This window comes from Gorilla gorilla, chromosome 20 (genome assembly GCF_029281585.2).
Source record: "Gorilla gorilla gorilla isolate KB3781 chromosome 20, NHGRI_mGorGor1-v2.1_pri, whole genome shotgun sequence".
NCBI classification, from domain to species: domain Eukaryota; kingdom Metazoa; phylum Chordata; class Mammalia; order Primates; family Hominidae; genus Gorilla; species Gorilla gorilla.
Window position 1 is genome coordinate 70,632,242 of NC_073244.2, and position 24,991 is coordinate 70,657,232.

The window sequence follows — 24,991 nt, forward strand, 5'->3', positions numbered from 1 at the left end:
AGTGCAGTGGCATGATCTCAGCTCACTGCAACCTCTGATTCCTTGGTTCAAGCAATTCTCCTGCCTCGGCCTCCCAAGTAGCTGGGAATATAGGCACGTGCCACCACGCCCAGCTAATTTTTTTTTTTTTTTTTTGAGGCAGAGTCTCACTCTGTTGCTCAGGCTGGAGTGCAGTGGCGCAATCTTGGCTCACTGCAAGCCCCACCTCCCAGGTTCACGCCATTCTCCTGCCTCAGCCTCCCGAGTACCTGGGACTACAGGTGCCCGCCACCACGCCTGGCTAATTTTTTGTATTTTTAGTAGAGACAGGGTTTCACCATGTTAGCCAGGATGGTCTCGATCTCCTGACCTTGTGATCCGCCCACCTCGGCCTGCCAAAGTGTTGGGATTACAGGCGTGAGCCACCGCGCCCGACCTAATTTTTTTTTTTTCAAGTTGGAGTCTCGCTCTGTCACCCAGGCTGGAGTGCAATGGCATGATTTTCGGCTCACTACAACCTCCGCCTCCTGGGTTCAAGCAATTCTCATGCCTCAGCCTCCCAAGTAGCTGGGATTACAGGCACCCGCTACCACACCCAGCTAATTTTTGTATTTTTAGTAGAGAAGGGGTTTCATCATATTGGTCAGGCTGGTCTCTTGGCCAGGCTGGTCTCGAACTCCTGACGTCATGATCCGCCCGCCTTGGCTTCCCAAAGTGTTGGGATTACAGGTGTGAGCCACCATGCCCAGCCTTAATTTTTGTATTTTTAGTACAGACAGGGTTTCACCATGTTGGCCAGGATGGTCTTGATGTCCTGATCCCGTGATCCGCCTGCTTCAGCCTCCCAAAGTGCTGTGATTACAGGCATGAGCCACTGCACCCGGCCTGTTTGATTTTTTTGAATTTTAAAAAATGTACTTTAATAATAGACACGGGGCCAGGCACAGTGGCTCACACTGGTAATCCCAGCACTTTGGGAGGCTGAGGCAGGTGGATCACCTGAGATCAGGAGTTTGAGACCAGCCTGGCCAACATGGTGAAACCTCGTCTCTACTAAAAATACAAAAATTATCTGGGCATGGTGGTTAGTGCCTGTAATCCCAGCTACTCAGGAGGCTCAGGCAGGAGAATCACTTTAACCTAGGAGGCAGTGGTTGCAGTGAGCAGAGATCGCACCTGGGCTCAAGCTATCCTCCTGCCTTGGCCTCTCAAAGTGCTAGGATTATAGGCAAGAGCCACCAGGCCTGGCCATACATTGTAACACAATTACCAAAAACAAACAAACAAAATTTTTAAAGTAATAGATACCAAACCTCATGTTATGGTCTACAAAACTGGCTCAAGATGGTCATCATCTTCATCCGTTTGCTTGTCCTTTCACATATTTGCTGATGACTGATCCACCATGAAGTGGGCTCTGGGCTAAGCACAGTGGATGCAGTAGTGAGTACAATTTGGAGCTCATGTCCTTGTGATTTTCTCTAGCTGAAATGGGAAAGAAGAGAGCCAAGAAGAGAGCCCAGAGAATAACATTCTGAGTAGAGGCAATAGCAAGTACAAAGGCCCTGAGTTGAGGACAACAGGTCTCCTATGTGGCTGGAAGAGTGATAAGGTCAGAAGTCAGAGGTCAGCAGGGCCATACCCTAGAGTTGTCACCAGAATTGGATTTTTTTTTTTTTGAGATGGAGTTTTGCTTTTGTTGCCCAGGCTGGAATGCAGTGCCTGGCCAACATGGTAAAACCCCCTCTCTACTAAGAATACAAAAATTGGCTGGGTATGACGGTGCACGCCTGTAATCCCAGCACTTTGGGAGGCCGAGACGGGTGGATCATGAGGTCAGGAGATTGAGACCATCCTGGCTAACATGGTGAAACCCCGTCTCCACTAAAAATACAAAAAAATTAGCCGGGCATGGTGGTGGGCACCTGTAGTCCTAGCTACTCAGGAGGCTGAGGCAGGAGAATGGCGTGAACCCGGGAGGCGGAGTTTGCAGTGAGCCAAGATCGCGCCACTGCACTCCAGCCTAGGCGACAGAGCGAGATGCCGTCTCAAAAAAAAAAAAAAAAAAAAGAATACAAAAATTATCCGGGCGTGGTAGTGGGCACCTGTAATCCCAGCTACTCAGGAGGCTAAGGCAGGAGAATCACTTGAACTCAGGAGGCAGAGGTTGCAGTGAGCCAAGATTGCGCCACTGCACTCCAGCCTGGGTGACAGAACGAGACTCCATCTCAAAAAAAAGAAAAAAGAAAAAAAATGAAATTTGAGTGACGTAGCCACAATGCCTCCTCAGAAAGTGGCTTTGGGGGTGACACCTGAGGGTGGGAAGGAGAGCATGCACACGTGTGGGGTTTGGGGAAGAAAGAGAGGGTGAGGATGGCTATCTTCAGGTAGGCGCACAACCAGGCAGTAGGCAGTCCTCAGGTGGCCTGGGTGCAGTCTGAGTGACCACTGCATATTGCTACACCTGTCTTATGCCCTGTCTGCAAAGCCAAAATATTGACAGTTCCCAATGGTCCAGGACTGGGAAGGGAGAGATGTGGTAAAGTGTTGGCAAGGAGCATGGAGGACAGAAGTATAAGGGATACTGACTGCTCTGCCTGGCCAACTGGGGAGCGGAGCCAACCAAGGTGCACTAGCGTCCTGCCATATACTTATGGACCTCTGAGTGAGGTCCCTAGTCTTACTCTCCTATATACCCACCCTGGCTTGGCCAATCCTAGGAAGCCCCACTCTGCTGTCCCTGAGTCAGCTTGAGCCTGTTTTCTAGTTAATCTCCCTTCCCCGACTGGTGTCCTGGCACTTGCTGAAGCCTCAGGTTCTCCACGTGGACAATGGGGCCCCGCAGTGGTATGGAACCTGGTGGGGAGGTGATGCTCCAAGGTCTGCTGCTGGCATTGGGTAACACCTGCTGCTTGTGTGGCTGCCTCATACTGGGGATGAAGGTCTTGGGCCCAGGAGAAGGAAAAGGGGTGCTCTTACAATACCTCTCTATTGTGCAGAGAGAAGAGCATGGACCTTGATGGGCCACTGAAACCCCAAGGTGTGTTGCCCGGGCCTGGGGAGGGCCTGTTATGAGGGGCAGCCGATGATAGGGTGGCAGGGGATCTAACATACCCCAGACCCTGCTAGCTGTAGAGTAACCTCTCTGAGCACCTCCCACCACTCCTCCCTATTGCCTCCCTATTGCCTCAGGGACCTTGGACTTGTTTCTGCTCAACTGCCTTCCCGCAAGTGTTTGGGGCAGCCCCTAGGAGAGCCATTTCCACACTTTGTACCATAGTATTAATATTTTGACCTTCTGGCCCTGGTACCCTTGTCTACCCTAGAGGCCAGAGGCAGGTGTGGGTCCTGTGTGACCCACACGTCCCCCTCTCCCGTGATTTTGGGGACCAGTGCAGGATAGGGCTGTGGAAAGTGCTCATCAAATATTCCTTTTTTTTTTTTTTGAGACAGAGTTTCACTCTTGTTGCCCAGGCTGGAGTGCAACGGCCGGATCTCAGCTCACTGCAACTTCTGCCTCCCAGGTTCAAGCGATTCTCCTGTCCCAGCCTCCGGAGTAGCTGGGATTACAGGCACGTGCCACCATGCCCGGCTAATTTTTGTATTTTTAGCCGAGACGGGGTTTCATCATATTGGTCAGGCTGGTGGCGAACTCCCGACCTCAGGTGATCCGCCCACCTCGGCCTCCCAAAGTGCTGTGATTACAGACGTGAGCCACCGTTCCTGGCCACAGCAAATATTCCTAAAGGACGCCCACACCTCGCCCTGTGCACTGCCAGCACCAACTTTTTTTTTTTTTTCTTTTCTTTTCTTTTTTTTTAAAGACAGGGCCTCGCTCTGCAGTCCCAGGTAGGAGAGCAGGGGAGCGATCATAGCTCACTGCAGCCAACTCCTGGGCTCAAGCGATCTCAACGCGTCAGCCTCTGGCATTAACTTTCCCTATTATCAGAGGAAGGAAGCCAGGGGCCAGGGCCCCTTCAGGGTGGTGGGCTGGAGGGGGCGGGCCGGCTAGCGAGGCGTGGCCCTATGAAGGGGCAGGCTGGGCGTGGAGGCGGTGACTATGCCGCGGATGGGGCGGGCCCTGATTTGGGGGGCCGCGCGCCCAGGCTGGAACAAAGGCAGAGGCGGGGACAAAGCCCCGCGGCCCCCAGTCCCCATCAGGAACAAAGGCCACACCCGGTCCAGCGGTCGACGCGCCCGTGCTGCAGCCACGTGCGGACACCTGGGAGCGGGGCCTGGGGAGGCAGTGCCCTGTTACCCTCACGCCCCGCCCGGCTAGCCACCTTTACCTGTGCGCGCCCTGGGAGTGGCGAATGGGTTTCCTGGTTGTTCGCGCCAGTCCTCGCGGCCTCCAAACATCCTCCGGAAGCTGCCACCTACCCCGCCCCCAGCCGTTGTCAGCTGGACCGGAGACCTCACGACCCCAGGGGCACCGCACAGGGGCTGAGGCCCACCCCCCCGGGGCCAGCCTCAATGCACCCACCCACCGACGTTTTCAACGCGCTGATAGTCCCTAGGCGGGTTCGCCTTTACCTACAGACCCTGCTTCTCCGCTTAGACGTGATTCCTCTCCCCCAGATCCTGCGTCCCTCAGACAGAGTTCTTCTCTCACACACCCTGCTTCCCTCCTGAGACGGGATTCTCCCCCCACACACCCTGCTTCCCTCCTCAGACAGGATTCTCCCCACACAGACCCTGCTTCCCTCCTCAGACAGGATTCTCCCCACACAGACCCTGCTTCCCTCCTCAGACTGGATTCTCCCCCCACACACCCTGCTTCCCTCCTCAGACTGGATTCTCCCCCCACACACCCTGCTTCCCTCCTCAGACTGGATTCTCCCCCCACACACCCTGCTTCCCTCCTCAGACAGCATTCTCCCCACACAGACCCTGCTTCCCTCCTCAGACAGGATTCTCCCCACACAGACCCTGCTTCCCTCCTCAGACAGGATTCTCCCCACACAGACCCTGCTTCCCTCCTCAGACTGGATTCTCCCCCCACACACCCTGCTTCCCTCCTCAGACGGGATTCTCCCCACACACACCCTGCTTCCCTCCTCAGACGGGATTCTCCCCACACAGACCCTGCTTCCCTCCTCAGACGGGATTCTCCCCACACACACCCTGCTTCCCTCCTCAGACGGGATTCTCCCCACACAGACCCTGCTTCCCTCCTCAGACGGGATTCTCCCCACACACACCCTGCTTCCCTCCTCAGACGGGATTCTCCCCACACACACCCTGCTTCCCTCCTCAGACTGGATTCTCCCCCCACACAGACCCTGCTTCCCTCCTCAGACGGGATTCTCCCCACACACACCCTGCTTCCCTCCTCAGACTGGATTCTCCCCCCACACACACCCTGCTTCCCTCCTCAGAAAGGATGCTCCCCACACACACGCTGCTTCCCTCCTCAGACGGGATTCTCCTCACACACACCCTGCTTCCCTCCTCAGACAGGATGCTCCCCACACACACGCTGCTTCCCTCCTCAGACAGGATGCTCCCCACACACACCCTGCTTCCCTCCTCAGACAGGATTCTCCCCACACACACCCTGCTTCCCTCCTCAGACAGGATTCTCCCCACACACACCCTGCTTCCCTCCTCAGACAGGATTCTCCCCCCACACACACCCTGCTTCCCTCCTCAGAAAGGATGCTCCCCACACACACCCTGCTTCCCTCCTCAGACAGGATTCTTCTCACACACACCGTGCTTCCCTCCTCAGACAGGATGCTCCCCCCACACACCCTGCTTCCCTCCTCAGACAGGATGCTCCCCCCACACACCCTGCTTCCCTCCTCAGACAGGATTCTCCCCACACAGACCCTGCTTCCCTCCTCAGACAGGATTCTCCCCACACAGACCCTGCTTCCCCCCTCAGACGGGATTCTCCCCACACACACCCTGCTTCCCCCCTCAGACGGGATTCTCCCCACACACACCCTGCTTCCCTCCTCAGACGGGATTCTCCCCACACACACCGTGCTTCCCCCCTCAGACGGGATTCTCCCCACACACACCCTGCTTCCCTCCTCAGACAGGATTCTCCCCACACAGACCCTGCTTCCCTCCTCAGACGGGATTCTCCCCACACACACCCTGCTTCCCTCCTCAGACGGGATTCTCCCCACACACACCCTGCTTCCCTCCTCAGACGGGATGCTCCCCACACACACCCTGCTTCCCGCCTCAGACGGGATTCTCCCCACACAGACCCTGCTTCCCTCCTCAGACGGGATTCTCCCCACACAGACCCTGCTTCCCTCCTCAGACGGGATTCTCCCCACACACACCCTGCTTCCCTCCTCAGACGGGATTCTCCCCACACACACCCTGCTTCCCTCCTCAGACGGGATGCTCCCCACACAGACCCTGCTTCCCTCCTCAGACGGGATGCTCCCCACACACACCCTGCTTCCCTCCTCAGACGGGATGCTCCCCACACACACCCTGCTTCCCGCCTCAGACGGGATTCTCCCCACACAGACCCTGCTTCCCTCCTCAGACGGCATTCTCCTCACACAGACCCTGGTTCCCTCCTCAGACGGCATTCTCCTCACACAGACCCTGGTTCCCTCCTCAGACAGGATTCTCCCCACACAGACCCTGCTTCCCTCCTCAGACAGGATTCTCCCCACACAGACCCTGCTTCCCCCCTCAGACGGGATTCTCCCCACACACACCCTGCTTCCCTCCTCAGACAGGATTCTCCCCACACAGACCCTGCTTCCCTCCTCAGACGGGATTCTCCCCACACACACCCTGCTTCCCTCCTCAGACGGGATTCTCCCCACACACACCCTGCTTCCCTCCTCAGACGGGATGCTCCCCACACACACCCTGCTTCCCGCCTCAGACGGGATTCTCCCCACACAGACCCTGCTTCCCTCCTCAGACGGGATTCTCCCCACACAGACCCTGCTTCCCTCCTCAGACGGGATTCTCCCCACACACACCCTGCTTCCCTCCTCAGACGGGATTCTCCCCACACACACCCTGCTTCCCTCCTCAGACGGGATGCTCCCCACACAGACCCTGCTTCCCTCCTCAGACGGGATGCTCCCCACACACACCCTGCTTCCCTCCTCAGACGGGATGCTCCCCACACACACCCTGCTTCCCGCCTCAGACGGGATTCTCCCCACACAGACCCTGCTTCCCTCCTCAGACGGCATTCTCCTCACACAGACCCTGGTTCCCTCCTCAGACGGCATTCTCCTCACACAGACCCTGGTTCCCTCCTCAGACAGGATTCTCCCCACACAGACCCTGCTTCCCTCCTCAGACAGGATTCTCCCCACACACACCCTGCTTCCCTCCTCAGACAGGGTTCCCCTCCCCACACATACCCTCTTTCCCTCAGACAGGATTCTCCCCACACACACCCTGCTTCCCTCCTCAGACAGGATTCTCCCCACACACACCCTGCTTCCCTCCTCAGACAGGATTCTCGCCACACAGACCCTGCTTCCCTCCTCAGACAGGATTCTCCTCACACAGACCCTGGTTCCCTCCGCAGACAGGATGCTCCCCACACAGACCCTCTTTCCTTCAGATAGGATTTTCCCCACACACATCCTACTTTCCTCCTCAGAGAGGATTCTCCCCACAGAGACCCTGCTTCCCTGAGACAGGATTCTCCCCACGGAGACCCTGCTTCCCTCCTCAGGCAGGATTCTCCCCACACAGAACCTGCTTCCCTCCTCAGACAGGATTCTCCCCACACAGACCCTGCTTCCCTCCTCAGACAGTATTCTCCCCCACAGACCCTGCTTCCCTTCTCAGACAGGATTCTCCCCACACAGACCCTGCTTCTCTCCTCAGACAGGATTCTCCCCACACAGATGCTGCTTCCCTCCTCAGACAGGATTCTCCCCACACAGACCCTGCTTCCCTCCTCAGACAGGGTTCCCCTCCGCACACAGACCCTCTTTCCCTCAGACAGGATTTTCCCCACACAAACCCTACTTTCCACCTCAGGCAGGATTCTCCCCACACGGACCTGCTTCCTTCCCTCCTTGGGATTCCCCACTGTTGAGGTTCAGTTTCCCCATCTGGAAAAGCATCAAAGTCAGGGTAGCTGCTGACGAAAACATGGGGAGGGGATGCCTTGGGGGGCTGGGTGGGATTTCAGAGACTCATTGCTCTTTAGCCTCTTGTGATTTATATATATGTGTATATATATATATATATATTTTTTTTTTTTTTTGGATGCGGGGTTGGGGGGCCCGGCGTGGGGGCTCACACCTGTAATTCCAGCACTTTGGGAGGCCAAAGTGGGTCTATCACCTGAGGTCGGGAGTTCGAGACCAGCCTGGCCAACGTGGTGAAACCCCGTCTCTATTAAAAATACAAAAATTAGCCGGGCGTGATGGCGGGCCCCTGTAATCCCAGCTACTCGGGAGGCTGAGGCAGAAGAATTGCTTGAATACGGGAGGCGGAGGTTGCGGCGAGCCGAGATCGTGCCACTGCACTCCAGCCTGGGCAACAGAGCAAAACTCCGTCTCAAAACAAACACAAAAACCTTTCTCTCTTCTTTTGAGATGGAGTTTCACTCTTTTCTTCCAGGCTGTAGTGCAATGGCACGATCTCGGCTCAGTGCAACCTCCGCCTCCCGGGTTCAAGCGATTCTCCTGCCTCAGCCTCCCGAGTAGCTGGGATTACAGGCGCCTGCCACCACGCCTGGCTACTTTTTGTACTTTTAGTAGAGACGGGGTTTCACCACGTTGGCCAGGCTGCTCTCGAACTCCTGACTTAAGATCCAACCGCCTCGACCTCCCAAAGTGCTGGAATTACAGGCGTGAGCCTCCGCGCCCGGCCACATTTTTCTCCATCTGTGGTCTAGGCTGGCGTGCAGTGGCACAATCCCGGCTCACTGCTGCCTCGGCCTCCTGGGCTAAACGGAGCCTCCCGACTCGCCTAACAAAGTGATGGGATTACAGGTATGAGCCACGGCGCCCGGCTGTGATCTACATTTGATTCAGTCAAGTTTCTGTGTTTTTCAAGTTTAACTATAGCGTGGTTAAAATCCAAAAGTCAGCACCCGCGCTCACACAGGAGCTTCCTCCCTCCTGGGATGGAGACTCTCCTCCCCTCTCCCTGGACACAGCCCTTCACTCGGTCTTGGCCCCGCCTACTTCTCCATCGGCCCTGCCCCCTATCCCGAACTCTTAGTGACGCAGAGGCTGGAGACGACTCTACGCCGGCGAAGAGACGCGGGTTGAGGAAGAGGGGCGGGTTGAGGAAGAGGGACGGATTGCCCATGCGCTTGGGCGCACAGCGGCCCGCTTCTGTGTGGTCTGGAGGTGGAGCTGAGAGGGGAATCACACTCTATAAAGGTGCGCATACCCCACTGGCGGATTAAATTGCGGCAGTGACGTCACAGAGGCCCCGCCCCGCCCCCACTAGAGCCCCACCGACGTGGGGTTGGCGGTGGTGGAAGGACTAGGAGTTGGCGCGTGCGTACTGGCGGCCTCTCCCGCACCGACTGGCCTGGGCCCCGCCCCCGGGCGTGAGGCGCCCAATGCGCGTGCGCGGCGGCGTCGGCGCCAGTTATTTCTGTCCCGCCCCCCGGCCTCGGCTCTTTCTGCGAGCGGGCGCGCGGGCGAGCGGTTGTGCCTGTGCTTGTGGCGCGTGGTGCGGGTTTCGGCGGCGGCTGAGGAAGAAGCGCGGGCGGCGCCTTCGGGAGGCGAGCAGGCAGCAGTTGGCCGTGCCGTAGCAGCGTCCCGCGCGCGGCGGGCAGCGGCCCAGGAGGCGCGTGGCGGCGCTCGGCCTCGCGGCGGCGGCGGCGGCAGCGGCCCAGCAGTTGGCGGCGAGCGCGTCTGCGCCTGCGCGGCGGGCCCCGCGCCCCTCCTCCCCCCCTGGGCGCCCCCGGCGGCGTGTGAATGGCGGCCTCCGCGGCGGCAGCCTCGGCAGCAGCGGCCTCGGCCGCCTCTGGCAGCCCGGGCCCGGGCGAGGGCTCCGCTGGCGGCGAAAAACGCTCCACCGCCCCTTCGGCCGCAGCCTCGGCCTCTGCCTCAGCCGCGGCGTCGTCGCCCGCGGGGGGCGGCGCCGAGGCGCTGGAGCTGCTGGAGCACTGCGGCGTGTGCAGAGAGCGCCTGCGACCCGAGAGGGAGCCCCGCCTGCTGCCCTGTTTGCACTCGGCCTGTAGTGCCTGCTTAGGGCCCGCGGCGCCCGCCGCCGCCAACAGTTCGGGGGACGGCGGGGCGGCGGGCGACGGCACCGGTAAGTACGAAGTGATCGGTGCCACCCCTCCCCCTACTCTCTGCCTTTGATTCCGACTGGGTGCAGAGATGAGGATGCCACCTGGGCAAGAGGATGGGGGCCCGGACAGGGCACAGGAAATACTTTCTGGGTCCTGCATAGGAACGTGGGTTTGTGTTGGCCGCTGAGATGGGACATCTGACTAAAGTTGGAGAAAAGAAGGCTCGGGGAGGGGAGGGGCTGGCTCGCTGCGGGATAATGGTCGGGGGCCCACCCAGCAGGGGAATGGTGGGGGCCATAACCTGGGTGGGAACTTGTAACAGTCTCCCACATCCATGCTTCTCGAAGTGGTGGACTGTCCCGTGTGCAAGCAACAGTGCTTCTCCAAAGACATCGTGGAGAATTATTTCATGCGTGATAGTGGCAGCAAGGCTGCCACCGACGCCCAAGATGCGAACCAGGTGCGTCCTATCTCAGCAACCACAAGGAGGTTTCTGGGGAGGGGGCATCTGCGCAGGAGGAGCTTGGCACCAGCTCCAGGCTGTTACTCCACTTTTCCCAAGGCTCTGGGTGGGCTGCCTAGGTTGGGTTAAGGGACCAATCTTAATCTCCGGTTGTATTTTCTGGGATGTAAACGTGGATCTATCAAGTTGTCTTGCCTTCTCTGACCCTGCCTTTGTCTGGCAGTGCTGCACTAGCTGTGAGGATAATGCCCCAGCCACCAGCTACTGTGTGGAGTGCTCGGAGCCTCTGTGTGAGACCTGTGTAGAGGCGCACCAGCGGGTGAAGTACACCAAGGACCATACTGTGCGCTCTACTGGTACATGAGGCTGAGGGGGGATGTTGGAGTTGTTCTCCCGTGTGTGCCCTCAGTTGCTTTTATAACGTTGGTTACATCTGGTGGATGGGTCCTAGAGTTCTCTAGGGCTTGCCGCCCGAAGGGCCCGAGGGCAGAACTCCAGAAGCAGAAAAACTGGGGTTGTGGCGTGTAGTCTCTAGGGCCTAGGTGGGAGAGGGTGGGAAGGGGAAATAGGGGAGACCTTAATGTGCTGCAGGGAGGTACAAAGGGTTTGAGAAGGCTTATCAGGGAGTTGTCAGTCCTGGTGGTGAAGGGCTCAGCATATGCAAACAGGGAAAGGCATGGTGTGAAGGGCTTTCTGGGTTTGTGGTTCCCTGGCACACATCTGGTATAAGATGCTGCTAGGGAAAGTAGACTTTGTGGGTCCATGGATTATAAGTGATGATGATTTTTGGAAGTGTTTTAGCTTTTGAGTTGGCAGAGACTTACCCAAAGTTTGGTTTGGCATTTCCAGCTTTTCACAGACACACGCTAGCTTTGGTTTGGAAGGAGCTTGAGAGTCTTTTGAGTCTAGCCAAGTTTTGGGGCCAGAATCCTCCCATGAGTGGCCTTTTGGTAGCCATACTGTGATTCTTCCCATCCCAGAGGACAGCATTGGTGGAAGATAGCGGGAAGGTGGTGGCTGTGGGGCCTGAGCAGCCAGGAGGGATAGGCAGGGGCTGCAGGGTGTCCTACATTCCAGACGTCCGAGGCAAAGGTCAGGGTGCAGGAATGAGTGGCATTGGGGAAGTCAGTTTCCCCAATGAGCCCTGATGCTACATATTTTGGATTTGGTTGGTATGTTGGACCAGTGTGTTTGATCAGTTTTCTAATGGGGAAACAGGCTTTGGAGGTTATTAATGGGTTGGTCTTTGGGTGGGATTATGCTGAGCACCAAGATTCTGCTCTAGAGGGGGTGTGACCACCATTCTGAGGGTCCTGGTTTGACATTTCATCTCTCCCAGTATGAGAACCTCTAGAAGGTTTCCTCTGGGCCCTTGGATTGTGAGAGACCCTGGTGTTCTCTTGTCAGGGAAGAGGGAGGAAGTTAACCATGAAAGGAGAAGAAAAGGAATCCAGGGTGGTGTGTAGGCAGAATTCTGAGTATGTCCACTTGGAGAAGTGTTCAGTAAAGGGAACAGTGTGGGGAAGGGTCAGCGGGGGTGGGGGGTGGGGTGGGGTGGTCCTCTTTTTCTAGACGCTGTTATCCTTACCCTTACATTGTTGTTACCTCTAGAAGCTAGGAGAAAGGGATGTGTTTCTCAGCTATGTTGGGGCAGAGGATTCTGGGAGCAAGGAGTTGGGCTTGCAGGCCTGTGTTCTTCCCTGGCCACACCCTCTACATCTTCCCAATAAATGGCCCAGTGTCACAGAACAGGCTGGAAATGAGGCCCCAACTCATTCTGCTTCCTGAGTTGGGGGTGGTGAAGGGCAAGGTCCAGCCTTATGATTCCCACTCCCCAGGGCCAGCCAAGTCTCGGGATGGTGAACGTACTGTCTATTGCAACGTACACAAGCATGAACCCCTTGTGCTGTTTTGTGAGAGCTGTGATACTCTCACCTGCCGAGACTGCCAGCTCAATGCCCACAAGGACCACCAGTGAGTCCCAAGGCATAGTGGTTGGGTGGGTGGGTGGGTGCCACCCCTTCCCTAGCTTAGTGCTCAGGAACACATCTGTCTGCTCTCAGGTACCAGTTCTTAGAGGATGCAGTGAGGAACCAGCGCAAGCTCCTGGCCTCACTGGTGAAGCGCCTTGGGGACAAACATGCAACATTGCAGAAGAGCACCAAGGAGGTTCGCAGCTCGTAAGTGTGGGTTCTGGGGCTGTGGGGGTGGCCCAGGGCAGCAAGACCCTACCTAGCCTGACCTGCTCTGTCCCCTAGAATCCGCCAGGTGTCTGACGTACAGAAGCGTGTGCAAGTGGATGTCAAGATGGCCATCCTGCAGATCATGAAGGAGCTGAATAAGCGGGGCCGTGTGCTGGTCAACGATGCCCAGGTAAGCCTTGTGCTGGTGAGAAGGGTCCCTGAGCCCCCTCTGCTGATTGATGATGCTGTCTGGGGTGAGGAGCGATCCTAGTATTCTTCTGCCTTCTCTGCTTACCTCATACACCTTCCGTCTGCAGAAGGTGACTGAGGGGCAGCAGGAGCGCCTGGAGCGGCAGCACTGGACCATGACCAAGATCCAGAAGCACCAGGAGCACATTCTGCGCTTTGCCTCTTGGGCTCTGGAGAGTGACAACAACACAGCCCTTCTGCTTTCTAAGAAGTTGGTGTGTACTGGTGGGCTCCTGGCTGGTGGGTTCCAGGCAGGTGGTTCCCAATATCTCAAATCCCTATTTGTTGTTGGTGTGCTCATTCTTTCCTCCCTTTCACTCCCAACCAGATCTACTTCCAGCTGCACCGGGCCCTCAAGATGATTGTGGATCCCGTGGAGCCACATGGCGAGATGAAGTTTCAGTGGGACCTCAATGCCTGGACCAAGAGTGCTGAGGCCTTTGGTGGGTCCCCAGCTTTACCTCACTCTGTAATTACCCCACGTGCTGCACCTACTTACGTTTTTCTCTTCTTTGTGCAGGCAAGATTGTGGCAGAGCGTCCTGGCACTAACTCAACAGGCCCTGCACCCATGGCCCCTCCAAGAGCCCCAGGGCCCCTGAGCAAGCAGGGCTCTGGCAGCAGCCAGGTGAGCAGGAGAGAGGACCCAGGAAGGGGTGGGCAGGGAATGGGGTCCAGTAGCAGGAGAGAGGACCCAGGCAGGGGTGGGCAGGGAATGGGGTCCAGTAGGGTTCCTGTCCCGCTGAGGCAGAGGGTTCTGCTTTGTTCACAGCCCATGGAGGTGCAGGAAGGCTATGGCTTTGGGTCAGGTGAGTGGGTCTGCCTAGTGCGTGGGGAAGGGCCCCAGTGCTGTTTCTACCCCAACCTGCCAGTCTTCTTTCTCCATTTTCTAAGGAGATGATCCCTACTCAAGTGCAGAGCCCCATGTGTCAGGTGTGAAACGGTAAGTATGGCACCTCCCCTGGGGGTGGAGGTGGATGGAGGGTGGGGGTGTACTCATGCCAGGTTGCTGCATCTACAGGTCCCGCTCAGGTGAGGGCGAGGTGAGCGGCCTGATGCGCAAGGTGCCACGAGTGAGCCTTGAACGCCTGGACCTGGACCTCACAGCTGACAGCCAGCCACCCGTCTTCAAGGTCTTCCCAGGCAGTACCACTGAGGACTACAACCTTATTGTTATTGAACGTGGCGCTGCCGCTGCAGCTACCGGTCAGCCAGGGACTGCGCCTGCAGGAACCCCTGGTGCCCCACCCCTGGCTGGCATGGCCATTGTCAAGGTAAGCCTGTCCCAAGGAACTATAGCTGTAGGATGAAGCCTGTAGTCCAGGTCTGGACCCTGTTGAACACCCCTCATCACCACCTTGCAGGAGGAGGAGACGGAGGCTGCCATTGGAGCCCCTCCTACTGCCACTGAGGGCCCTGAGACCAAACCTGTGCTTATGGCTCTTGCGGAGGGTCCTGGTGCTGAGGGTCCCCGCCTGGCCTCACCTAGTGGCAGCACCAGCTCAGGGCTGGAGGTGGTGGCTCCTGAGGGTACCTCAGCCCCAGGTGGTGGCCCGGGAACCCTGGATGACAGTGCCACCATTTGCCGTGTCTGCCAGAAGCCGGGCGATCTGGTCATGTGCAACCAGTGTGAGTTTTGTTTCCACCTGGACTGTCACCTGCCGGCCCTGCAGGATGTACCAGGGTGAGTGTGAGGCTGGTGGGGGTCTAGTCTGGGTGTTGGGCTGTCTGGACAGGATCATGTGCAGACCCTTATTTTCTTCACCCTAGGGAGGAGTGGAGCTGCTCACTCTGCCATGTGCTCCCTGACCTGAAGGAGGAGGATGGCAGCCTCAGCCTGGATGGTGCAGACAGCACTGGCGTGGTGGCCAAGCTCTCGCCAGCCAACCAGCGGGTGAGGGCTGGGGTTACTTAGGTGGGGTTGCCCAGAGAGGCTTTATAGGTGCTGCCCAGAGCTGTGACATCCCTTACAATGTTTGTAGAAATGTGAGCGTGTACTGCTGGCCCTATTCTGTCATGAACCCTGCCGCCCCCTGCATCAGCTGGCTACCGACTCCACCTTCTCCCTGGTGAGTCCTAGGATGGGAAAGGGGAAGGGGGTGGTGGCTGCTGGGTCTCGCCCTCAACCTGTGCGTGTATATGTGTGTCTTTGTGTGTGTATGTGTGATCTCTGCCTGCAGGACCAGCCCGGTGGCACCCTGGATCTGACCCTGATCCGTGCCCGCCTCCAGGAGAAGTTGTCACCTCCCTACAGCTCCCCACAGGAGTTTGCCCAGGATGTGGGCCGCATGTTCAAGCAATTCAACAAGTTAACTGAGGTGAGCCAGTGGAATGGAGAGGCTGTGGGCAGGGGGAGATGTGAAAGAAAGAACTAGGACCCATTCACCCACTGCATTCCTGCTTGGCCCAGGACAAGGCAGACGTGCAGTCCATCATCGGCCTGCAGCGCTTCTTCGAGACGCGCATGAACGAGGCCTTCGGTGACACCAAGTTCTCTGCTGTGCTGGTGGAGCCCCCGCCGATGAGCCTGCCTGGTGCTGGCCTGAGTTCCCAGGAGCTGTCTGGTGGCCCTGGTGATGGCCCCTGAGGCTGGAGCCCCCATGGCCAGCCCAGCCTGGCTCTGTTCTCTGTCCTGTCACCCCATCCCCACTCCCCTGGTGGCCTGACTCCCACTCCCTGGTGGCCCCATCCCCCAGTTCCTCACGATATGGTTTTTACTTCTGTGGATTTAATAAAAACTTCACCAGTTCCTCAGGCGTTGGCTGGTTGGGGGACTGTGGTCCTGGGGCCTGGTTTATTGACTGTATCTACTAGTCAGCCTTATCAAGCACTGGTGGCACAAGGGAGAGGGGTCTTGTCCCCCACCTATCGAAGCCCATGTGTATGGATGCCTAGGGAGTGGGGAAGACTGCCTCCTTGCCCTTTCTGGGTATGGGGAGGGTCACCCAGGGCAAAGGATGTTCGGTACCCTGTGGGATACCGGGTAGGTGTGACCTGCAGCCCTGTGTAGGCAGGGTTAGCCCCAGGTGTAGCACAGCCACTCTACTGAATGCTTCCTAAATTTTGGTGCTGTAGCTGTTTCTCATCTTCAGAAGGTTCCACAGTGAACTGAGACCTTCCAGATGTGGTTTTTTTCCCTGTCTCCCTTTGCTGAATCCACTTAACATTATCATTCATCTCTGTGTTATGATTTAGTTACTCTACAGTCGAGCCTGTGTGAATCCCAAGGCCACCCCCTTGACTCTGTTGGTTGGTCTGGACTGTCCTCGAGTGTTGTCATTAAACCATCACTGGACCAAACAGTGTTGGGCACTACAGCCTGGCAGATGAGGCCTGGACTCTCAAGATCCTACCAGGGTGTTTGGGCAGTCCAGTATCTTGGGAGAGGTGATGGAGAAGGGCCCACAGCTCACCTGAAGCTCCCAGCTCCTGAAAATCCCAGGTGGACTTTGCCTGTCCATCCCTGCCCCAAACCCCCACCCTTAGCTTAGTACCAAGTGCCTCTTGCCTTAGTGATGCCCATCCTCCCAGGGACCCCAGTCTGGTCCCACATTAGGCCAAAAGTCACATGGGCCTGGAGACTAGTGTCAAATCTCTTTTATTACACAGGGGTTGTGGTAAAAGATCCTGGGCATCCACTGGTTATCTCGGAGTGGCAGGGGCACTCAGTCCCTCCGCAGGTTCTTAAGCCGTTCCTCCAGGTCTGCATCAGCATCAGCTAGGGCTGAGGCTGCGGCCTCTGCTTTTTTCCCACCAGCAGCCACACTAAGCGAGCCCCCAGTTGAGGGGAGGTCTGCAGAGAAAGTGGGGGTTTGAGCAGGTGGGGTCAGGCTGAGTGGGAAACGCAGCGGAGGGGAGTAATGCAGGGAAAGGGAGGGCTTGGGGCTGTGGCTGGGCCTTGGGTGGGAAATGGGGTCCAGGATTTGGAGCACTCACTTGACAGCTCATCTGTTAGGCTAAGTCCCAGCTCATCCAGAACCTGGGACACCACAGCATCACTAGGGAAGAGAGAGAACTCAGTGAGGGCTATGCACTCCGTGAGGGCCAGGCAAACATCTCCACCCTCCCATCCAGTTTCCCCATACCTCTCCTCTTCATCTTCCTCATCACCCATGGCATCATCAATGGCATCATTCATCATCTCCTCCTTCATATCCATGATCTCTGCCTGCCGCTCAAACTCCATCATGATCTTCTGGATCTGGGGCAACTTCAGCTGGAAGTGACAGGAGTGTGAGTGTGGTCCCCATGGGTCGTGGGAGTGGGAAGGGGGATTGGGAAAAGCGCACCTGTCTGTTCATGGTGCCCATGGCCTTGGTGACACCCTTCATGGCTTGTGCCATCGAGTTGTTGGACTTGAGTGTCTGGATCTTGAGGGACACAGCCTGGATGTTGGCCCGCATCAATACAAACTTGCGCACATAGCGCCGGGTGCGCACCAAGTCTTTTGCCATGATGCGAACAGCATCCTGCAGAGTAGACAAGGGTATCAAGGACACAGGAATGAGATTATCCTACACTTCTTGACACCCCATTAGTTGGTTGTCCCTCCCCACCAGCCCAATTTGCAATTCCACTTGAAGTTTCCAGAGACTCTGTGGCTAACCCAATGGTCACTGGTCCCTCCCTCCTGACCTAACCCTCCTCTGCCTCTTGGGCCACCCACTCCCTGGGCTCCTTTGTAAGGTCCTCCTCACTTCTCTTGATCTGTAAATGGTAAAAGAAGGGCCCCAGGCTCACTCCTGAGGGTTCCTTTTCCCTCCATGTTTTCAGTCATTCTTTTGACTTACAACAGCCATTCCTCAATTTTTATTCCCAGCCTAGACAAAGAATGTCTCTTCCTTCACCTGATACAAACCCATACCTCGAACTATCCAGAATCACATACAGACCTATCTGAGGCTCAGCTTTTGATTTCCTCTCCAAACATCTTTCTTGCCCATCCCAAGAAATGGTATCTTCTCTGCCTACCTGTTCAGGCCAAAACCCTCTCACCCATCAAAGGCTGTGTTCCTTCTTCATGCTCTCCCTACTGGTTCCGGCTGTCTCTTACCAGCCTCTTGGCCATAGCTTATAGCTTATCCTTATCTTTTTTTTTTTTTTGAGTTGGAGTCTTGCTTTGTTGCCTAGGCTGGAGTGCAGTGGCACAATCTTGGCTCACTGCAAACTGTGCCTCCCGGGCTCAAGCGATTCTTCTACCTCAGCCTCTCGAATAGCTGGGATAACAAGTATGCACCACCATGCCCGGCTAATTTTTGGTAGAGCGGGGTTTTGCCATGTTGGCCAGGCTGGTCTCGAAATCCCGACCTCAGGTGATCCACCCACCTCAGCCTCCCAAAGTGCTGGGATTACAGGCTTGAGCCACCATGCCGGGCCAGCTTATCCTTATAGTTAACTGTTTTTTTTTTTTGAGACAGTCTCGCTCTGTCACCCAGGCTGGAGTGCAGTGGCATGATCTTGGCTCACTGTAACCTCCGCCTCCTGGGTTCAAGAGATTGTCCTGCCTCAGCCCTGCTGAGTAGCTGGGATTACAGGCGTGCGCCACCATGCCCGGCTAGTTTTTTTTATTTTCAGTAGAGACGGGGTTACTCCGTGTTGGTCAGGCTGGTCTCGAAGTCCTGACCTCAGGTGATCCAACCACCTCTGCCTCCCAAAGTGCTGGGATTACAGGTCTCTGAGCTACTGCGCCCGGCCCTGTAATCTCTAACCTTTCAACTTAGCTCCCACTTTGGCCCAGAGTTCTGAATTGTCTGGTCCATGCCCAACTCTTGAAGCTCACCTGTCATCTCCCATTTTTTCGAGGCTCTTTTTTAACATTTGCTGCTCTGTCTGCTTAACACATTCCCTGCCCAGATCTGTAGGCTCACTCTCATCACTCAAGCCTTGGATCTCATACCAGTTCCTTGGAGGCAGCCTTCCAGACCCTCAAACTAGGGAAGCCCTGCTGACCTTTCACTCCACTCGTTTTGCTGAAAGCACCTGTGTTTGGTGTCTGGTCTCTCTTGTTCACTGCTGTTAGAGCCGTGCCTGATTGACAGCAACCTGCCCCTGACCACCCACACTCACCATCTGGCCTTGCTTGGCCATCTTCTTAATGTCTGCAATGATTTTCTTCTCCTGGGTCTCTAGTTTCTGTCGCTCGCGGTCCAGCTCCCGCATGGCACGGTTCAGGGCCCTCTGGTTCTGCCGCAGTAGCTCCTCTGGTGTCTTCCGGCGCCCGAACAATAGGTCCATGATGGTAGAAGCTCACTGGCAGGCCTGAGACAGATGTGAGTGAGGCCCAGTTGTAGGGCATGGGGCCCAGGAGGGCAAGAAGCAGAACAGGGTCACGGGAGCCTTACCAAATGGGAAGGGGCTAACGGAGACTGGAGGCAGGAATGAGGGGCCAAAAGGGAGCAGCTGAGAACACTTGGATTGTCCCGGGGACACATAAAGGGGGACAGGTAGACCTAAAAATTATCCAAGTGCTGGCCCGAGCCCCTCCTTCATCGCCATGCCCCAACAGAAGTTACGGCTTGCAAGTTCAGCTTCCCTCTCCAGAACCATGGGTGAGGCCCTGGAGTCCTTGATACGACTGAGAGCGGGGGGTGACGCGGGCCGGTGCACTGGTGTTTTGGGGACTGTGGGCACCGAGGACAGAGCAATTGTGGGGGTTCTGATAGAGGAGGACAGGATGGGCAGAAACGCTAAGTACCAAGAACAGGTGAATGTGGGGCTGTGAAGCTCAGGACAAGGCATTAGGATTTGGGGACCCTGAATGCTGAGGGAGACGGTTGGGGGCGCTGGGGCATCCTGTACACTGAGGACGGGATGATGGAGATTGGGTCGCACTGTACACCGAGGACAGAGTCAGTGGGCCCGGCACCAAAGCAAGGTGGTGTTGGAGACCTCGATGTTGACGACAGGGTCCCAGGGAGAAGCGAGGCACCGGACACCCGGGCGAGTAGAAGGCCTTGTACGCTGCCGCCCGCACGCCCGCCCGGGATCCACGGTCCAGCAGGGGCCACTCACCGGAGCTGGGACGGACACCCGTTTCCGCTTCCGGGTCACGCTTCTCTTTCTGGGATCCCCGACTTGCCCACCAACTAAGGCCCCTCGGTCCTGTCGCCTCCGCCGCCGTTTCCGGATTAAACGACGTGACGTAACATGCCCCGCCCGCACCCGGAAGGTTGGGAAACTCCAGGAGCGCGCGTGCGCACGTGCCCTGGAACGGGCCAGCGTCCGAGCGCATGCGCAACAGCTCCCGTTTCCTCTGAGCGTCCGAGTGTTTCATGTTTTGAGTCCCGCCCGAGTGACCCAAGCCAGTACCGGGGTGGGCGCTTTCCACCCAACCTCCACTTGAGGACCCAGGTTATTCGTGAGACCTTGACTTCTGCCTGAGGCCTCAGATAGAAGGAGCCTCAGAAGGCTCCTCCTCCTCGGTGGGCCCACCCACACAAGAAAGGGGCAAAGCTAGAGGTGGCTTGTTTCTTTCACTGTGCTGGCCTCTTGGCCAGGAAGCCACAGATCACTGGATCCTGCCTACGCTTCTCATCCTAGAGTAGGCTTCATCCCAACCAACCCCAGGCACAGTCCTGGTATCCCCACCAACTTTGGAGCTGCCCCAGGCACTGGGCAGCCTGTTGTAGGGTGCTCCAATGCCACCTGTGACCACACCTTCCACCACCCCAGCTTTGCAGGCCCTAATGGACCTCAGCTGCCCCTCCCACCCCATAGAAGTAAGAAGCAGAGGCCATGCAGTAACATTCCCCTTTAATAGCCTGGTGGGACCTCCAGAGGTGGAGGGGTGGGTTGCCTGGGCCCAGCTACCCAGGCCCTTTGCCCACCCACTCCACAGCCCAGAGTGGGGGCTGAACAAGCACCCAGCAGGGGGGCTAGACAAGCCAATTCATTTCCCATCGCTGAGTGGGTCGGGGGAGGCAGCGCCGACCTTAATCACATGGTGTTAAAAAAAAAAAATAACTAGGGGCACGTGGCAGGAAGGAGAGGCAAGGCCAAGGCAGGGGATTCCCCCACCGGCCGCCCCCCAAACCCCTACCCATGGCCCCCAATAAATATTTGCAGGGGATGCCAGGGCTTGTGGCCGTGGCGGGGGTGGGTATGCGCCAACCCTATTTCAGGCAGCGCTCGAAGTAGGTGGAGCCGATGTAGCCACCCCGCATGGAGCGCTGCACGTTCTGCTCAAACAGCCGCCGGTTGTTCTGCAGGACCTCTGCGGCCTCCTTGTTCAGTGGGTCCTCGGGGTTGGGCTCCTGTGGCCAGTACAGGTAGGGGGGGTCAACAGGCCAGAGGGACAGAAGGCCAATCTCCCCAGACCCAACCACCTATTCTTACTCACCAAGAAGAGATACTGCAGGCCATAAATTATGGAGTTTATCGTAAGGACTGGCTTCCAGTCCTCTCTGTGGACAGAGAGCATCAGGGTCAGGGCTTGGTGAGTGGGAGACTGCCACAGGCCCCTCTGGTATTGGGCAGGTCAGATCCAGGGCATAGGAGAGTGAGCATGTGAGAGGCTGGGAGGGAGGGTGTGGAGCAGGACAGGCCAAGGAGAAAACCAAGGTCAGGCCATGAGGAAGATGACTGGGAAATCAAGAAACCACAGACAACAAAGGGGTGGGAAGGGACAGAGTCTGATGTAGTGCCCACAAGACCATGAGGGAGGCCTGGCAGGCAGGGCTGAGGAGGGCAGTAGAGGGCCAGTGCCCTCACCTGAGGATGTTGAGGCAGACGTTGCCCTCGAGGTCAATGTTGGGGTGATAGACCATTGTCTCACACTTCACCTTGGGGGGATCATGCGGGTAACCCTGGCCCACCTGGCTCCAGGAAAAGAAAAGAGAGATGGGTAGGTGCCTGGAAGGGCCTCAGCTGCTGCCTCCTCTGTCCAGGGAGCCATCCCTGCCCGCCTGGGACTCACCTTAAAACTGAACACAAACTTCCCACTCTTGTAGAAGCCCTGGGAGGAAAAGGGGGAGGAGAAAACTTTAGGGTTCCATCCTGTGGGGCCCGATGGGCAGAAGATGTCTCCCTCCTCTCAGTGGGGACACCCTTGGTTTGCTCCTGGGAATTCAGCCATATGCACCCTCACCTCATCAGGACAGATGACCAGCTTGAAGTTGAGGAGGTCGTCTGGATCTGAGAAGCTGATATCACACGTCTTGGGCAGGTTCAGCTCGTTTATGTCTGGGTTTGGGTAGCAGAGAGTTGGGAACAGAAAGAGGGAGGGGAAGAGAGAGAGAGAGGGAGCCAGCAGGACACTTAGGGCGGGTGTTTGTTAGCAGAGCCCCCATCGTCTCCTCCTGGACCCCCAGGCGCCTCTCCTGGGCTGTGCTCCACACCTCCAGCCCTCTCCCTGCTCCCCAGCTTGGCTCTTGTGGATACACAGCATACCCCAAACATGCATGTTCAGCTGTGTATGCGTGTCCCAACTCCTGGCCCAGGGTGACCCCCAACTTTTCTGTATCCACAGCTCCCAAATGCCCCCACTCCCAAACATCCTCTGACTGCCCTAAACCCCAGGCTCCCCATCCATGACCTCCACTCTACAGTATCTACCTGTTCACCCAAACTCAACGATCCTGCCCACCCCCACCAACCCTCAGTCCTCACTGTCCTTCCTCTTCTCTGTCTCTCAGACCCAGCTTTCCATCTGACCCCCACACTCTCAAGTCCCCAACCCCCGCCACCCTACCCCACCCCCTCTGACTCTGAGGTTCACAGCACAATAGCCTAAATTTCCCCTCACCCCTGTCTCCAATCCCTGGTACTCATTAACGTTCCCTCCTCCACCTGTCACCCCAAACCCCAAATTGCTGTGACTCAGGCAGGCCCATGAGTCCCTGGTCCTCCAACCTACTTCACCCGTTTGACTCTGAGATTCCCAGAGACCCCAGCATAATAAACTAAATCCTCTTCCACTCATACCCCCAACCCCTGGCCTCTACTATCCCTCTCTTCTCCGCCTGTCACCCCAAACCCAAGTTCCCATCTAACCCCCAGACTCTCGAGTCGCCAGTTCCTCCACTCCACTGCCTGACTCTGAGATTCCGAGTCCCTAGTAGCAGACCCCAGGCCTTCCTAATATCCTAAACCACCACATACCGGGCCCCTATCTCTGACCCCCTCCCCGTGACTGCATGATCCCAACCCTCAAGACTTGACCTCCGACCCCCCCCCTACGCTCGGGGCCCTTCACCTCTGACCCTCAGCAACCGCATTACCCTTTCCTGACTCCCACATCACCCTGCCTCAGGCCCTGACCTCCGACCTCCGGCTCCAACCCCATCCCCTGACCCCCTACCCTTCTGGATCCGCAGCTGCGCCGCCGACGCCTTCTTGCTGCTGCCCTTGGTGCCGCCCGCCGACTCCTCCTCCTTCTTCTGCTGCTTCAGCGAGAACAGCTTGATCATCCTGCCGCCGCCGCCGCCGCTGCCGCCGCCGCGGGGCCCGGGACCCCTGCCACCCGGCCCCCCGCCGCCGCCCACGTCGCCTCCGCTCCTCGGACCCGCAGCTGCGGCCTCCTCCGCTGCTGCCGCCACCCGCCCGGCCTGCCGCGCCGCTCCGCTCCTCTCCGCGCCCACCGCGCGGCCCGCCTCGGCTCCCGTAGTCCGGCTCCGGCCTGGCCCAGCGCCTCGGACTCGCTCGGCAGCGCTCGGCCAAATTCGGCTGTTCTCGGGCCCGCCCGGCCCCGCCCCCACTGCCCCGGGCCGCTCCTTCCTTGCCCTCGCCAACTCTGGTCTCAGGCCCCGCTGCAGCTGCGGACTCGGGGCTCCCCCGACCGTGCCGTTTGGCCGCTCAGCTGATCTCTCCGCGAGGGGGTGCGGCTAGGGGTGGGAGGAGGACACGGCAGCTGCGGTGACGGCGGGTGGGTACTGGAGGATCGTCTTCCGCGGCAGCAGCGGCTTTAGCGCGGAGGTCGGCAACGGCCTCGGGCGCCCCGCCGCTTCGGATATTTCCGCCGCCTGCCCGCTTTGGCTCTTCCCGCCCGGCCTGCGTTGTGCGCCTGCGCAGCCGCCGCAAACCCGCGTTGCTCAGCGATGGAGTTTGGGGTTCGGTCTCCTTCGGCTGGACTCGGGCATTTCCGTTCATGGAGATGACGCTTCGGCGGCCTTGTAGGTCACTTCCGGCGACTTTCGCGGGGCCGGGCAGGAAGCGGGGTTAGTCGCCATCTTTGAGTGGGGCAGACGTGGGCCGCTTTTGCTCGCGGTCACTTCATCTTAAGTTGTATATATGTGCAGAACGCGGCGCGGGTGGTCGCCTCCGCTGCTGCCGCCACCCGCCCGGCCTGCCTTTGACCCCATGGGTCACAGACAAGGCAGGGTGATCGCGGCAAGACCCTGAGACTAGAGGCGTTACCCAGAGGGTGCGAGGTCGAGCACCCTCACTGTCCCATCGCAAACCCAAAGATCCCCGTTCCTGGAGATTCTGATTGAGGTAAACTAACAAAACATGTATTGTGCCAGAGAGTGGTAAGCACTGTGGAGGGTTACAGTGGTGTAGGGGAAGACCTGTCGGGGTGGACACTTGGGGAACGCGACGTGGGGGCGGAATCGGGCCGCTATTGGCGTGGGCCCCAAGTTCCAGCGGACACGCACTGCAGCCTCTGCGCTTCCCCCACTATCTGGAAAAGGGGATGGAGGCGGGGGTCAGCTTCCCATCCAATCACAGCTCAGCGTGCCTCGGAGGGCGGGAGGAAACGGAACCCTGCGGGTCAGCGACTTCCGGCCGTCACCACGGAAACTGCCAGCCCCGTGAGCGCATGGTGTGGCACTTGCCTGCGGAGGGGCCCAGGCGCCACTCCTCTGATTCTGCAGATCCTCCCCCAGGAGTGGCTTCTGGCCAAGGCTGGCTTGTCTGATTCCCCTGAGGCCAGGCCCCCAGTCTTGGGGATTAGGGTGACTTGAAACAGCAG

General features: G+C 57.8%; 3 protein-coding genes across 5 annotated transcripts; 1 reads left to right on the forward strand and 2 right to left on the reverse strand.

Annotated features, from left to right (window-relative positions):
* Positions 1 to 9,156: 9,156 nt before the first annotated feature.
* TRIM28 (tripartite motif containing 28) lies at positions 9,157 to 15,832 on the forward strand. The gene is made up of 17 exons (XM_019015407.4): positions 9,157 to 10,209; positions 10,537 to 10,649; positions 10,876 to 11,008; positions 12,491 to 12,626; positions 12,716 to 12,832; positions 12,911 to 13,025; positions 13,153 to 13,299; positions 13,413 to 13,527; positions 13,605 to 13,711; positions 13,856 to 13,892; positions 13,978 to 14,026; positions 14,105 to 14,357; positions 14,448 to 14,767; positions 14,854 to 14,977; positions 15,066 to 15,152; positions 15,264 to 15,401; positions 15,494 to 15,832. The coding sequence occupies exons 1-17, from the start codon at positions 9,870 to 9,872 to the stop codon at positions 15,668 to 15,670; spliced, it is 2,508 nt and encodes an 835-aa protein (XP_018870952.2). The 5' UTR covers positions 9,157 to 9,869; the 3' UTR covers positions 15,671 to 15,832.
* Positions 15,833 to 16,665: 833 nt separating this feature from the next.
* On the reverse strand, positions 16,666 to 20,414 carry CHMP2A (charged multivesicular body protein 2A). Of its 3 annotated transcripts, none has more exons than XM_055370906.2 (6): positions 19,425 to 20,414; positions 19,150 to 19,341; positions 17,373 to 17,552; positions 17,169 to 17,299; positions 17,020 to 17,081; positions 16,666 to 16,876 (listed from the first exon to the last, which is right to left on the reverse strand). In XM_055370906.2, the coding sequence occupies exons 2-6, from the start codon at positions 19,315 to 19,317 to the stop codon at positions 16,749 to 16,751; spliced, it is 669 nt and encodes a 222-aa protein (XP_055226881.1). In that variant the 5' UTR covers positions 19,318 to 19,341; positions 19,425 to 20,414; the 3' UTR covers positions 16,666 to 16,748. The 3 variants fall into 3 exon arrangements, with proteins under 3 accessions (XP_055226881.1, XP_004061665.1, XP_004061664.1); XM_004061617.5 differs by having other exon boundaries at positions 19,972 to 20,407; XM_004061616.4 differs by having other exon boundaries at positions 20,095 to 20,298.
* A 404-nt stretch (positions 20,415 to 20,818) lies between these two features.
* On the reverse strand, positions 20,819 to 24,016 carry UBE2M (ubiquitin conjugating enzyme E2 M). The gene is made up of 6 exons (XM_004061618.5): positions 23,381 to 24,016; positions 22,169 to 22,263; positions 21,998 to 22,036; positions 21,793 to 21,896; positions 21,422 to 21,485; positions 20,819 to 21,335 (listed from the first exon to the last, which is right to left on the reverse strand). Exons 1-6 carry the CDS (start codon positions 23,487 to 23,489, stop codon positions 21,195 to 21,197), a joined length of 552 nt encoding a protein of 183 aa, XP_004061666.1. The 5' UTR covers positions 23,490 to 24,016; the 3' UTR covers positions 20,819 to 21,194.
* Positions 24,017 to 24,991: the final 975 nt, after the last annotated feature.